Source organism: Condylura cristata, unplaced genomic scaffold, assembly GCF_000260355.1.
Source record: "Condylura cristata isolate star-nosed mole 26May11 unplaced genomic scaffold, ConCri1.0 scaffold00015, whole genome shotgun sequence".
NCBI lineage: Eukaryota > Metazoa > Chordata > Mammalia > Eulipotyphla > Talpidae > Condylura > Condylura cristata.
The window spans coordinates 8,664,977-8,678,724 of NW_004567116.1; the positions used below are offsets into that span (position 1 = coordinate 8,664,977).

General features: G+C 57.2%; 1 protein-coding gene across 1 annotated transcript; it reads right to left on the reverse strand.

Annotated features, from left to right (window-relative positions):
- Nucleotides 1-232: 232 nt before the first annotated feature.
- F2 (coagulation factor II (thrombin)) lies at nucleotides 233-9,749 on the reverse strand. The gene is made up of 14 exons (XM_004682855.2): nucleotides 9,671-9,749; nucleotides 9,173-9,336; nucleotides 8,533-8,557; nucleotides 8,276-8,326; nucleotides 6,949-7,054; nucleotides 6,709-6,845; nucleotides 5,150-5,464; nucleotides 4,763-4,891; nucleotides 4,547-4,673; nucleotides 3,940-4,107; nucleotides 3,343-3,516; nucleotides 3,000-3,181; nucleotides 577-647; nucleotides 233-418 (listed from the first exon to the last, which is right to left on the reverse strand). Exons 1-14 carry the CDS (start codon nucleotides 9,747-9,749, stop codon nucleotides 275-277), a joined length of 1,872 nt encoding a protein of 623 aa, XP_004682912.1. The 3' UTR covers nucleotides 233-274.
- Between the last annotated feature and the right edge of the window lie 3,999 nt (nucleotides 9,750-13,748).

A 13,748-nucleotide genomic window follows, 5' to 3' on the forward strand; every position in this document is an offset into this window, starting at 1 on the left:
ATCCGTCAAAGCCCGAGTCTGACGTATTTTAAACATTCATAAATTCAAGAGCCCATCTACTCTGGCTCTGTGCTAGGGGTGGTGGATTTTCCTAAGTCCTGCTTCTCCAGTAGAACTAGCTCTTCCGGAGTGGCCCATGAACAGCACTGGGAGCATGGAGGCTCAGTGATTCACTTTTATTGTGAACTCTAGTTTTAGGCATAAAACAAAAATAATTTCACCGAATTGGTTTCCGTGATTTTACAGTGAGGAGGCTAAAATGTGAGAAGGCCCCCTAACCTCCAAACCGATCGATGGCCTTCAGTATCCACTTCTTCAGGCGGAACACATGTGTGTAGAAGCCATATTTTCCATCCCTGTCACAGCCTTCACCCCATGAGACGATGCCCATTTGATACCAGCGGTCGTTAAAGGGGCTCTGGGGAAAAAATTCAGGGTTTCCGACAGAGTCAAGTTCAAGGTCATGTTAGGATTATCCTGTCAGGCAACTGTTTGTGAAAGCAGTACCCTTCCCATGCCCACCCTCACCCATGCCCACCCTCACCCTGGAGATACATCCACCAGTTTCTGGCTTACCTTCATGACAAAGGGTCCCCCACTGTCGCCCTCACAGGAATCCCCTCTTTTCTCATCTTCAGGATTATAACCTTGAGGGAGAACAGCAGTAGTCAGGAGCACAGCCTGCACTGCAGCTCTGAGTGTCCATCTGACCTCTTCCGGTCACCCTTGACTCTTCTCATTTCCTCACTGATACAGTCAATCCTTTAGCAAATCATGGCAGCTCCCCTGTCAACAAGCATCCCCAATCCTCCTATCCTGCCATGTCAATATACCCCTGACAACTCCTTTCCCTAATTCTACTTTCTTCCACTAATACTTTGTATCCAAGAAGCAGACTGTCCTTAAAAATACATTATACATATTGGTAACTGAGAATAATGGCCATTGCCTTTACCTGAATCTCATATATATACTCCACAAAATACAGGACAACCACATCTTCACTGAATTAGAACAGCCAAACTTTAATATATTTAACCTCACACACAATACTAAAACATGGAGATGAGGATAGAACAATAAAGATAAAAGAAGCAGTCCGACTGTATTGGGAATCTTGGAAATAACCCCAAATCTACAAAATGAAAAGATGGAAACTAAACAGGTCCATAAAAAGACACTCTAAAATAAACAAAGATTAAGAATATCTCAACTGGAGCCCTCCCTGGTGGCGCAAGGGTTTAAGGCACAGCACCCTAAAGCTGTCCACAGCCACAGCAGCATGAGTTCAGTGCCCAGCCAGTTTGCTGACCCACACGGTGCAGCAGGCCTCGCCTGTCTCACCCGCTGCTCCCCTCAGCAGTGGATTTTATTCTGCCTGTTCTGCTCCCCACTCTATCTCTGATGAATCCTCTCACTGCCCTCCCGACCTTGGTCTGCACCCCAGTTCTGTGTTCATAAATAAATCTTTTTTTAAAAAAAAAGAATACCATAAGCTTTTTATGGAGCTACACAAGTCTACATTAAAGTTTCTGTGTAGGAGCTCCCCTGATGGCACAAGGGTTGATGAGAAGACAGACAATGTCAAAGTTTCTCCCTAAAAGATACTAATTACAAAGAGAAAATTAGAAGTTTACAGTGAGAACCTGGCAGACACCACCTTATCAGGGAGGTCAGTCAATCTCACCAGTTAGGGAACAAATTGGTATCACGTGCCTGTGAGGGGCCCACAGAGTAGGGAGAGCATCACTTAGTCTGAACCTGATGTCGAAGAACCTCAAACAAAGACAAACCCACAGTGAGGGCCCACCTGTACCCTTCAGATGTCAGGGACACAGGGATGATGACTAAGCATAGCATGTGGACCTGGGGGCCCCTGGATAAGTAACCTTATTTCCCTTATGAAAATGAGCAGTGAGGACGGCAACAGGGAAAGACAGCTGGGATAACGGTAGGCTTCACCTTCTCCTCATTTAGTTACTCCACTGGGCTAGGTCAAGGGATGTCCCTGCCTTTTGGGAAATACTAAGATTATGGATGAAAGGCTCCACAGGATTTACTCTCAGTGTGTATACAAGCAGGGAGTCTGCATGGGGGGGTCGCAGAATTCCCTCTCATGTGCTGGCAATTGTTCTGTGAGTCTGAAACTACACCGTTTTAGAAATGATTTTTTAGTGAAGTAGCATCAATGACTCACCTGGCCCATCTCCTCGATTCAATTCCCATCTCACTCAATAGAAGCCCAAATCCTCACGCTGAGGCGCATGCCCGTCTCTGCCTGCCCACCGCGCCTTGTCCTCACTACAGCTGCCTTTCTGTTCACTCTCCGGCCACTCAGGCTTCCCTGCCCCTCCTCACACCCACCACACAGCTCGGCCTCAGGGCCTTTGCACCTGCTGTCTCCTCAGCAGGGAGCACACTCCCCCCAGACGGTTCACTCCTTCCCTTCTTCCCCCTCTGCCCACACACCACCTGGCAGGAGGTGACTTCCCCAGTGTAAGGTCACCTGCCCATTGCCCCTACTCTCCCCCTTCCTCTGTTTCATGCTTCCTCCTAGCTGGGACGGCTGCCCTAGACACCTTCTCTTTCTAGAAGGAAGGTCTCCAAGTCACAGGTATGGTCTGTCGGAGTCTGGCTGCAGGTCCAGGGTACCCGCGGGAGCCCTCAATCAACTCCCGCTGGATGACTGACGCAGCCGGGGCCTACCCTCCACCTGGTCTCCTTTGGCCACCTGAGTCCCCCGCCCCCCACCAGTGCCTCGCGCCTAGCCTGCTGCTACTCAGACCCCATCTAACCCTCACAGGACATCATGGGATAGAGGCTTTCAGCTCCATTTTGGGGGAAGAAACGGCACCTCCAAGAGGTTAACCCTCGGCCTACAGTCCCAGGGCCGGGGGCCAGGGCCCACCCGCCTCAATCCCCTCAACCCCGAGCCCCTGGGCCTCCCCTGCTGCCTTCCCCACCCCCGCCATGCCCCCCGGCGGCCATCCGGGACTTGCCAGCACAGAACATGTTGTCAGTGATGCGGATCCGGGTGGAGGCCTTGCAGATCTGCCGGTCCACGATGGGCAGGTTGACCAGCTGCAGGACTTTGGGCTGCAGCTCCCCGGGGTGCACCGTCCAGATCTCCTTCAGGTTGCCCCAGCCCGTCACCCGCCCTTTGTATCCAGCCTGGAGCAGTCTTCGGGGAAAGAAGGTTCTGGTGAGAATCACCCTCGGGAGTCTCCCTTCCGTGAATCTAAAACCCCATGCAGAGAGGACTTCGGGGTGTGGGAGGCCAAGGCCTGGCCCCGGGTGGGACCTCGGCCGGGCTGTCCAGGCTCATCAGGCCCAGAACCCCACCTGGATGCCGTCTCCTTGTCCGGCAGGCACACGGGGTGGATGTAGTCACTGAAGGTGATGGGCTTCTTGAGCTTCAGCAGCGCGATGTCCCGGTCCAGGTTCTCCCTCCAGTTGTACCGCGGGTGGATGATGATCCGCTCCAGCATGGAGATCTTTTCAATGCCTCGCTCGTACCTGAGCAGACCCCAGCAGAGAAGCAGGGCCGCTCCAGGCCCACCCGGGAAACCACCCGCCGCGGGGGTCTGGGGTCAGGGTGACGTAACCAGTGGGTCACGTGCGCCGACAGGGCTGACCCCTGCTTCCAGGGCTGGACTTGCACAGGGCTTTGGAATCAAGCGCCCAGGCGGGTGGGGGAGGGGCGCCAGCTGCAGGCTGGGAGCAACAGCCTCCACTCAGAGGTTACACCTGGGCGGAGCGGACAGAGCCAGGCGCCCCTGGGTCAGGACAAGGCCAAACAGGCCTCTCAGCAGCAACTGCTGTGTTTTCTACTGCGGGAGAAGTACAGACAAACCCCAGGTGTCTGGAGCCATAAGAGGCCCTGTGGGCACCCCAGGGACGCAGGCCCCTGCCAGACACCCATGGGCCCCAGTTTTATACCTGGTGCGGGAGTGTTTGCCAGTGCGCACCAGAAGATCATCTGCGGTGAAGTTCTTGTCCCAGGGAGGGTACAGGAGGCAGTGGGCAGCCGTGAGGATCCAGCGGTCACTGATGAGGCTGGCCCCGCACAGCAGCTCCTGGGGGCTCTTCCGGAAAAGCATCACCTGCCTGGGGTGGGGAGCAGAAGCATTAGGAGCCCGGGGACCAGCCTTCCATCTGGTCCAGAAGTAGAGAGTCTCAGGGCTAGCAACAAACGACAGCGCTCTGCCTGGCCCAGCCCCGGTTTGACCTGGCCGCGCTCAGGAACGGGCGTTCAAGTGACTTGGAGAGACCGACTCCTGCTTTTAGCACCCACAAGCCCCATCCCCTTCCTGCCGGCTGCTTGCATTCAGGAGTTTGCACAACTTAGCACAACTCCAGGATCAGACGAACTGGATCCAATCCTGCTGCGCAACCCACAGCCGTGTCATGTAGGTAAGTCACTTAAGCTGCCGGAGCTTCAGCAATGCCATCCACACGTGAGAAGTAATAATCCCAATCTCATACGGTCATGTGGGGATTCCCGGGGGGTACGGGAGCCCAGGGTGCAGCGCGCACCCCCACGCACCAGGGCGCGACACCAATCTCTGCGTCCAAGCCATGCACGATGCGTCCTTGAACGTAAGACTGGAGAAGCTCCGATTCCGTTTGGTCCTCCACCGACTTCTTCTCAAACAGAGGCCGCAGCCCACAGTCTGCCGAGGAGGCGGAACATGAGCCCAGTGCAGCGGGGCCCCCTCACCACCCCTGGCTCCAGGGGCCCCTAGGGCACCCGCTGCCTCACCTGCCTCCCCACTGCCGAAGGTCTTCTCATTGAAGAAGGGCTGAAACTCCTCCAGGGTGGTGCGTCCCTCTATGGCTGTTTCCAAGTTCAAGTCCAGCGTATCTTCCGTCTCCTCCTCCAAGGGCTCCTCTGCGGGGAGCCAAGCACAGGCGGGAGCTGGGCTGGGCCACCCCACCCAGGGCCGCCCCCAGCCCCTGTGGACCTTGGAAGCCATTTCTCGTAAAGAGCACAGCACACCAGTGTTATTATTGAAGGAAAGCTCCCAGCCTCAGTTTACTGCGCTGTAAGATGGGATAACACCTGCCCTGCCTGGCTCATGGGAGGGTGCATGAGCACACGGGCTAAGCCAGAGATCAGCCGCCCCCACGCCCAGCCCCGCCCTCTCACCACAGTAGTTGAGGTCACAGTACTCGAAGTCGCCAGTCGACCCGGCCACGTAGCACCACGCGCCCTCCTGGTCCCTGTCTGGGTTGCGGCAGAAGTTCTCCTCCAGCGGCACATCTGGGCTGAAGTCTAGGTCCTTGCTCAGGGCCTTGGCCTGGGAGCTGGCCCAGGGCAGGCAGGGGCTCCCCTTGGCAGTCACTGCCAGGTGACCCTTGTAGTGCCAGCCGCGCTGAGGCACACACTGCGTCGATGGAGGTGGCTGGTTCACTGGGGGGCCTCTGGTGCGTGGGGTGACCTCCACAGTGACGCCCCCCTGGCCTGGTGGGTGAGGAGGCCGTGAGCAGAGTGGGCGGCACCGAAGGAGGGGCCGGGGTGGAGGGGTCGTCCCTGCCTGGCTGCCTTCCTCCCGTCTGACCCCCAAAACTTCAGTTTACTTTTGCCCATGAAAAGGGGTGACGAAGGCTCTTCTTATGGGATGGCTGAGAGATCTGAACCGAATACACACACGATAGGCCAGACCCGGGGCCAGGTTTCACCTCCTGTATGACAGGACAGGGCGACAGCAGTCTGCTGGTAGAGTGACTGCCGGGTATTTAAAGGATATTTTGGTTTTTATGGGGCGTGGCAGGATGGTAGCTGAGGATGTCTACGCTAACAGTAGGGGGGAGCCCGGCAATACAGCCGTGGAGGGGAAGGGCCTGGCAGATGCTGACCCGTGTGGTGACGACTGGTAACTTGCTCTAACACCAGCCCCAGGGTGAAGCGTTAGACGCCACAGGCGCATGAAGGAGAAAGAAGCAGCTGCTGTTTGGCAGGCTGGGGATGCCACGGGCCCTTCACCCCTGCCTGGATCCACATCCTTTGCGGAGGAAGGGTTGGCTTCTCCACCTGCTGACTTTGGCCTTGATGGCGCTCAAGGGGATTGGCAGAGCCGGCTGCCTGCTTGCAGCCGAGGCCTCAAGGCACGCTGTGTCTCGCTCAGTGTCCTGCTGCAGCAGCTGCCTTGCAGCCAGCACCCCCGTGGGCCCCCTCGAGGCCCCAAGCCCTCCTGGGCCCATGGACTGAAACAGCCACCAGCCAAGCCCAGCCTACATTAGGGGTCTCCCACAGGCGCATGTGCAGGTGCAGCTGAGCCCTGCCCAGTCGACCCTCAGACACACAAGAAAGGAGTGCCAGTTGGTGCCCTGAGCTGACCCGTCACGGGAAGTAATAACCCAGAATCGTGTGGGGCTGGACAGCAGGATGCAGCTTCCGGGGCGCTCAGCAAAGTTCTCAGGGGCCCAGAGGGTTAGTGGGCTTCCTGGAGGGAGGCCTGCATGGGGCAGAAAGGGCCGTTTATTGCCCCCCCCCGAGCGTTCCTGGTGGCTCCCCCACCACCGGGAGACCACCAGGAGGAGCGTGCCTGCAGCTCCCTGTGGCCGGCTCATCTCACTGGCAAACAAGCACGCAGGTGTTGCGAATGACCACGCCCTACCGGAACAGGCCCAGTCCCCGCTCGTCCTGGCTGCCAGGCCCCGTGAAGACCCCTGGCCGTGGCCGCGGGCCCTCTAGCAGCTGCTCACCACACACGGGCACGCTGCATTCCTCCCTCCGCACGGTGGGGTCCGTGGTATAGCACCAGGGCCCAGTGGGGCTGTTGTCTGGGTTGCGGCAGAAGTTCTCCCTCAGGTCAGCCCCCGGGTGGGTGGTGGAGTTGATTCTGGAATAGGAAAGTGCTCCTCAGGGGGCTGCCCCGCCCCCACCCAGCGTCTCCTGGTCCCCTCATCTCAACCCTGCAACAGAGGGTCGGGCCCTCCACTCACTCAGGCTTGTGTGGGTAGCGACTCTTCCACAGCTGGCACTCGATGCCTGAGCGGGTGAAGCTCACGTTCCCCTGGTAGTTAGCGCCCAGGCCTTCTGCACAGTTACCTGTGGAGACCCCAGCCCAAGTCTTCTATCCTGAAGATTTGTCCCTTCTGAAGTCTAGCAGAGCCCTGGCCTCCCCTCCCCTCCAAGCTGTGTTTGGGCCACCACCCTTAGCCTGCAGTTACTGAGCATCTCATCTGCTCCAGGAGTTCTAGTCCTTAAAGCAGTCACCAAATAATCACTGAGTGTACCAAGCGAGAGGCGGAGCAAGACCATCACAGTCAAAACAAATCCTCCTGACTGGCAGGATGGAAAAGTGAACAAGATGTCTCCAACCTTATCGCCCTATGCTGTCATCTTAACGCCTCATGCCTCAGGACCTTTGCACATGCTGTTTCCTTTGCCTAAAATACTCTCCTGCTGCTCACCAGCACATCCCACAAACCCAGGTAAAACTCTGCCTCTTTGATGGTGTGGATGAACGAAACAGTCCTTCTGTGGTTTTGTGGTACCTTAAACAGAACTTTCTAGCAGCCACTTTGATGTTTTGTATTTTTTGTTTTTCTATGAGATTGTGAGCTCCCTGATCTTGAAATCCCTAGCACTCAGCACTATGCTTGGCACATCGCAGGGGGTTGATAAAATATCTGTTGAGTGAGTTATTTAACAAGTAAAAGAGTGTCTGATATCGAGGTCCCTTTGTTGAACTGAGGTGTAGAAGAGGGAGAAGGGTGTAGGATGAGGCTCCTTGGAGGCTCGGTGAAGGTGGTGGCATAGAGAGCTTCCGGCACAGGGTGGTGGTCGCTCAGGGGGAGATGACAGTGTAAGCAAGGCCAGGAGGGGGAAAGAAACATCTCGGGGAGTTCAGAGAGGAGCTCGCTGTCAGAGAAGCCCGGGTTCTGGCTTCGCGGCTGGTGCGACGGGAGGGGAGACCAGGCCACGGCCTGCTGAGTTCATCGGGCTTATTGCCTGGGCAGTGGGGAACCCTCTGTGCTTTTGGAAAACAAGTGTGACACCATCGGTCTGCCCTGGGGACAGAGGGAAGGCCGCTGGCTTGGGCAGAGACTTGGCTAAGAAGCCCTCGCCGGGAAGTCACTGCCACACGCTCATTCGCTTGTTCCTCCAACAAGAATCACCTTACTGACAGCCAGCCGCCCAGCAGAAAGACACGTACTCACTGCCAGGAGCAGAAGCTGAGGTCTCCACCGCTGCACCGGGACCCCTAACCCTCCCTTCCCGGGCTCCCCCACATCCTTCCTCCCTCACCCCACACCAGCACCTCACCTGCCATACATTCGTCATGCTTTTCCCGAGGTTTTCTCACCGGCTCACAAACTGGAAAAGCCCCAGACACACCATTGGGATAAGAGGAACGGGATGGGCTTGGGCAAACGGTGGGTGGGACAAAGGTGGAGACAGGTGGAGACACAGGAAGGAGGAGGCGTGGATGGGCGACTGGGTGGACCAGAGGGTCCCTGGACGCATGGTTCTCCACGGGGTTCCCAGGATGCCTCCCCGGAGCAGACCCTTCCCGTGCTCACCTGTGTACTTGCTCCAGAACACATCCTGAAAAACAAGGGCTGAGCGTGAGACCGGCCGGGCGCCATTTTGTTCTGTTTTCCAGTAAACTTCAAGCCTTACGCCTCCTTCTTCCCCTCACTGGCACACAGGGACAGGTTCCGGGGTGGGGGTGGGGGGTTGTGGCCGTTTCCTAGTTTTGTTTCCAAAAGCCGAGGCCATTTGGGAGAGGACTATTTGAGGATACGGGAGTTCCCTCCCTTGCTCCCAAGACCGAAAGGGATTTCCCTGGGTGTGGTAGCCTGCAGAAGAGGGGACATGGAATCCTGGGGATGGGGCTCAGGGGGAGCCTCAGGCAAGGGAAGAGGGGTCAGCTAGAACCCTGCACCCCCAAGGAAGCACTGAGAGGCCAGTGGGCCAGGGAGCCACGACAGCTGCTGTGGGAAGACTGCGGATGCCTCCTGGCGCCTGGCCTGGCCTGAACCTGGGGCCTCAACACAGCCCAGGCGCCGGGGTGGTGTGTCCTGCCGCCGCGTGAGATGGGTCCCCGAGTTGAAATTAAGTCAACAACAGTTGAACAGCTGTGATGGCCCCGGCCCTTGCTGACAGCCGAGAGTCAGGTCCACCCTCAGCCCTGGAGTGGGGCTCACAGCCGAGCCTCACCGTGGCGGTGGTGGACTCCAGGGCCTCAAAGGCCTCCTCCTTGTTGCACAGCTCCTCCAGGCACTCCCGCTCCAGGTTGCCCTGACGCAACTCCTCCACGAAGACGGTGTTGGCGCGTCGGACCCGCTGCAGCAGCGACAGGGCTTGCTGAGGGGCCAGGAACACTGTAATGGGAGGGGCAGGGACAGTGGCCTCAGGGAGCCAGGCTGTCTGGGCCTCCATGGGGGCCGGAAGGAAGCTGGCTTTCAAAAGGGACTGGCCGGGCTGGCAGCAGCACCCGAAAGGCTGCAGGCAGTAACCCGCTGGCTCCCCTCTGCTCCTGGGTCAACTCCAGCCCACTGCACATCGCATAAGAGAAGCAGTGACTGTCCATCCAGCCCTGTACACCCGGCTTCTTCCCTCAGTGGTCATGTAGGGCCGTGGTCTCTGGCGAGAGTCCAGCCCCTGGTGCCCTAGCGCAGTCCACTAGCCGGCCCCAATTTCGGAGCCCCCCCTTACCATGCTGGCCTTGCACAAGGCAAGACAGGGTGGCCAGGGCCAGGCAGCCGGGTAGCCACAGGCTGCGGACGTGCACCATAGTGTGTCAGCTCTGGGAACTCTGAGGACTCGTCCTGATGCCTCTAAGTTAATATTGAACGAATATGAAGAAATCAGTGGAGAAGGAGCGGTCATTGGGTCAGGGCCGTCGGGGACAAGTGGATAGATAGTCCACCCCCGCCATCCGGGAGGACGGGTCCTCCTGGGACCAGGGAGGGACAGTCGGGGAGGAAGTCACAGAGGAAAGGCCCGTGTAAGCACCTTCCCCAGGGGCCTCCCTGGTGGCGTGGGGGTTAATGACAGCGTTGTCAAGCTATGATCGGCAGCCCCTGAGACATGAGCTCCATCCCCAGCCCGGGATTGGGGGACCTCTCCTGACCCACCCACTGTTCCCCTCAGCAGTGTATCTCAGTTGATCTACTTTCTGCTTGTTCTGTCTCTGGTGAATCCTTCCACCCCCCGCACCTCTGGCCTGTACTCCAGTCCGTAGATCTAAGTCTCAGGGAAGGAGGGGCCGGGGAATATGTTTATCTATTTTTGTTAAAGATTTATTTATTTTGGCCCTCCCTGGTGGTGCAGCGGGTTAAAGCACAGCGCTAAGAAGCTAAAGCCACTTCTGCACGAGTTCGATCCCTGCCTGCCCCGGAGGTGACCACATGGCGTGGCAGACCTCTCCTGACCCGCCCGCTGCTCCCCTCAGCAGTGTACTTCGTCAGGTGGCCTGTTCTGCTCCCCACTCTGTCTCTGGTGAAGCCTTTCGCTGCCCCTGAGCCTCTGGCCTGTACCCCAGTTCTGTATGCACAAATAAATAAATCTTTAAAAATATATATTTATTTATTTTACACATGCAAGAACTGGGCTGTAGGCCAGCTGGGCTGGTGGGGCCATAAGCGCTGCCTGACACCTCCCAGTTCTAATACAAAGTGTGAGTGAGTGGGGTGGGGGGGCTGCTGTGACCCGTCTGCCCCCTTTGCTCATCCGTGCCATGGGAATAGAGCTTTCTGGTGAAGACAAAGACATCATGAATGTAAAGTCCATGAGATACAGTAGGTGCTCAGCCTACCAGTAGCTATGTGGATGTCAACTAGCAGGGAGGTGGTTGTGGTCCCAATGCACAAAGCAGATTAGAGGCGAGGTGTGGCAGGTGTGGGCAGCCTTTCAGCCACCCGTCACCCCTCGGAGCTCGGAGCTCCAAGTGTGTTTGTGTACTTGCTGCTGGCAGGAGCCAAACCCCGGCCTCTCGGCCTTTGGCCTCTCTCCTCTCCCAGGACCTTCTGCTGGACGCAGAACAGAGGCCACCCCAAACCCCCGGGTCTCCATGGCAGGGCCCTCGCTCTCCTCCACCTGCCTGCCCTGGACCAGGCCTCGGCTGGCCACTGGCCCTACACCCGCCTCTCCCAGCCCTGCTCCCGCCCCTCCCCCACTTCCTATTTGCAGTGTACAAGGTAAATATTAGTCCTGGGTCTAATTAGAACAGAGGGACAAAGAGCAGGAACACAGGGGGCACAGGGTCTTGTCTGGCCATCCTTCGAGGTCTGGGCCGCTGTCATGTGCTGTCTGGGAGCACTGCAGAAGCCTGTGGGGCCTGGGGAGAGGGTAGACAGGACTGGTGCCAGGTCCCAGATCAGCTTCGCTCCTATACTTGTGTTTGTGTTTATTATGTATATGTATTGGATCTATCCCTATTTTCCTTTCTATATGTATTTAAATTGAGTTTTAGTTTAGGTACTTTATTTTTTGAAGAGTTAAAAAAAATTTATGCGCACAAGAATCAGTACACAGGTCGGAGGTGTGGGAAGATTCACTAGAGACAGAGTGGGGAGCAGAACAGACGAATCTACTGAAATACACTGCTGAGTGGAGCAGGAGGCGAGACAGGAGAGAGAGAGGTCTGCTGCACCGCGTGGGTCAGCTCCCTGGCTGGGGATCGAACTCATGCTGGGGCTGTGGAGAGCTTCATACTGCTGCGCTTTAACCCGCTGTGCCACCAGGGCCTAGTTTAGGTATCTTAATTTCAGTCCCTGGGTTTGCTATCTGTGGCATCAGCATTGTGACTATAGTCACCTCACAAGGTGGGACTTACATGGGTCCTCTCAGGTTCGGGCCTGAGGATGTTTGTGGGGTGTCCGTGGGTCTCCCCAGCATCCCCACTCCCTGCACAGCTCTTTGTCAAGCAATGAGTAAGTCCCCCAGGGCACCTAACACTGGGTCAACATTGCCAAGAGGTCACCTGAGTTGAAATGACCTGCCTGACAAGAACCTTTGCAGGTTCCAAGAAACAGGGCTGGCTGACTCCAAACTACCGACAGTGGCTGTTTTTCAAGTTCTGTGTAGTGTGGCCTTTTCACCACTGATGACCTGTTTACCGCCATCCTCCCTCAACTTAGACCTTTCCAGAATGCTTGCCTTTGCTGGCTTGGGCCAGTGGTAAAGCAGGAGCCACGGGGCTGCTCAGGGCATCACGCCCCAGTGCCGGATGCCAGTAAACATGGCACATTTCGGGCCTGGCTCTGCCCACTGCCCCTTGCGTGGCCTCAGCCAGTTTCCTGTCTGCCCTCACCCTTACTTTCCTCTTCTGTGAAGCGGGGACCACGGCACCTATTTTGCAGGACAGATGAAGGTTGGAACGAGAACTCACGTTCTCGTTTCCTCCCGATGGCACTAAGCAACCAGTGACGTCCGCTCATTTCCCCCCTTGACAGCAAGTCACTGCTGCCCACCTCTCAGTGGGAACACTGTCCTCGGCTCCTGCAGACTGCTCTGTTTTGGCTGCTGAGACTCCCCGAGCCTCCCTCCTCAGTGGAGAGCCTCCTCCCCACCCCACAGCTTTTCGCCTATTTCCAACTGCTGACTTGGCATGTCACACAGAGCCACTTCCAGCTCAGCCCAAACCCAAATCGGTGTTTCGCTCCCACCCACGTTACGTGGCTTGGTGAGTTGGAAACCAGGAGTACTGTCTACCTCACCACATGGGGCTGACAGCACAGAGCGGATGCGCGACGTCAGGAAGTGCTTGACGAATACCTGTTGGGTGAAATTTCTCTGCACACTGCTGCTCCCTGCTCCGAACTGATTCACCCAAAGCTGCACCTGCCAATGCACTGTCCGCTGGGCTCCTCAGACCACGGGCTCTTCCCCCTGCTCAAGACCCTTCCAAGCGCTCAAGTCCTGGGGATACAGCCTGACTCCTGAAGGCCTGTGCTGTGTAGCCCTGACCCTCTCCCCGAGGCCCGCAAGCGTGCCGGGGCGCACCAGGTTCTCACTACGGGGCTCCCCTTGCCTTGTCTGTCAAGTCAGCAGAAACGAGGGGCAGTGGAGTGTGGAGGCTGCAGGGGTCTGCAGCTCGGCTCAGCCACCTAGTAGCGCTGTCACCTCGGCAGGATACAGTTTTGTGCCTCTGTCTCCTCATCTGTACAGTCAGAGTAATGCTACCCACCCCCCAGGGCCGTTGTGAGGCTTATGGAGACTCGCCCACAGGAAGAGCCCAGTGCTTATTACTCCTCGCAGGTGGCTTCCTGGTGGCTCAGGCCGTTACACGCGCGCATTCGTCACGTCCCTGGCACCCAGGCCTCCTCTCCAAAACCTCCCTGGTGCCCTCTCCCCCAGGCAGTGCGCTCAGCGAAGGGCACGGCCTGACTGTTCTGGTCCCAGCTGCATCCCCAGCACCTCGGGCAGTCCCAGCCGAGGGCACAAAACAGGTGAATTTCTCAGCCCTGCACTCAGTGGCGCTGCCTTCGGGCCCAGCACGTGGACGGGCACTGTGCCCAGCCACTGCCAGAGGCTGGTGTGCTTTACCACAGAGTGAAAATCACTTCGCAGCTCTCAGTGGTGTGAAATGCTGCCAAAATAAGCAGAGGTAAGAGCTGCGAGCTGAGCTTGGGGTCTGATTTGTTCACACTCAAGTGGCTCACTGTGATTGTAGGAAGAGCTTGTTGCTCAAGAGAACTGCTGGCAATGGCCATCCTCACACTAACAGACGCAGGGCAGTAGCTGGCGGTCCTCTAACTCCTGGGCTGGGCGGCACCCCGCACTGTAAGAA

Coding starts and splice junctions, on each gene's coding strand:
- F2 (XM_004682855.2), bottom strand. CDS start 9,749: ATGGTGCACGTCCGCAGCCTGTGGCTACCCGGCTGCCTGGCCCTGGCC. Junction 4,674..4,762: donor CTTCGGCAGTGGGGAGGCAG/GTGAGGCAGCGG, acceptor CCTCCTCGGCAG/ACTGTGGGCTGCGGCCTCTG. Junction 3,182..3,342: donor GACAAGGAGACGGCATCCAG/GTGGGGTTCTGG, acceptor CTTTCCCCGAAG/ACTGCTCCAGGCTGGATACA.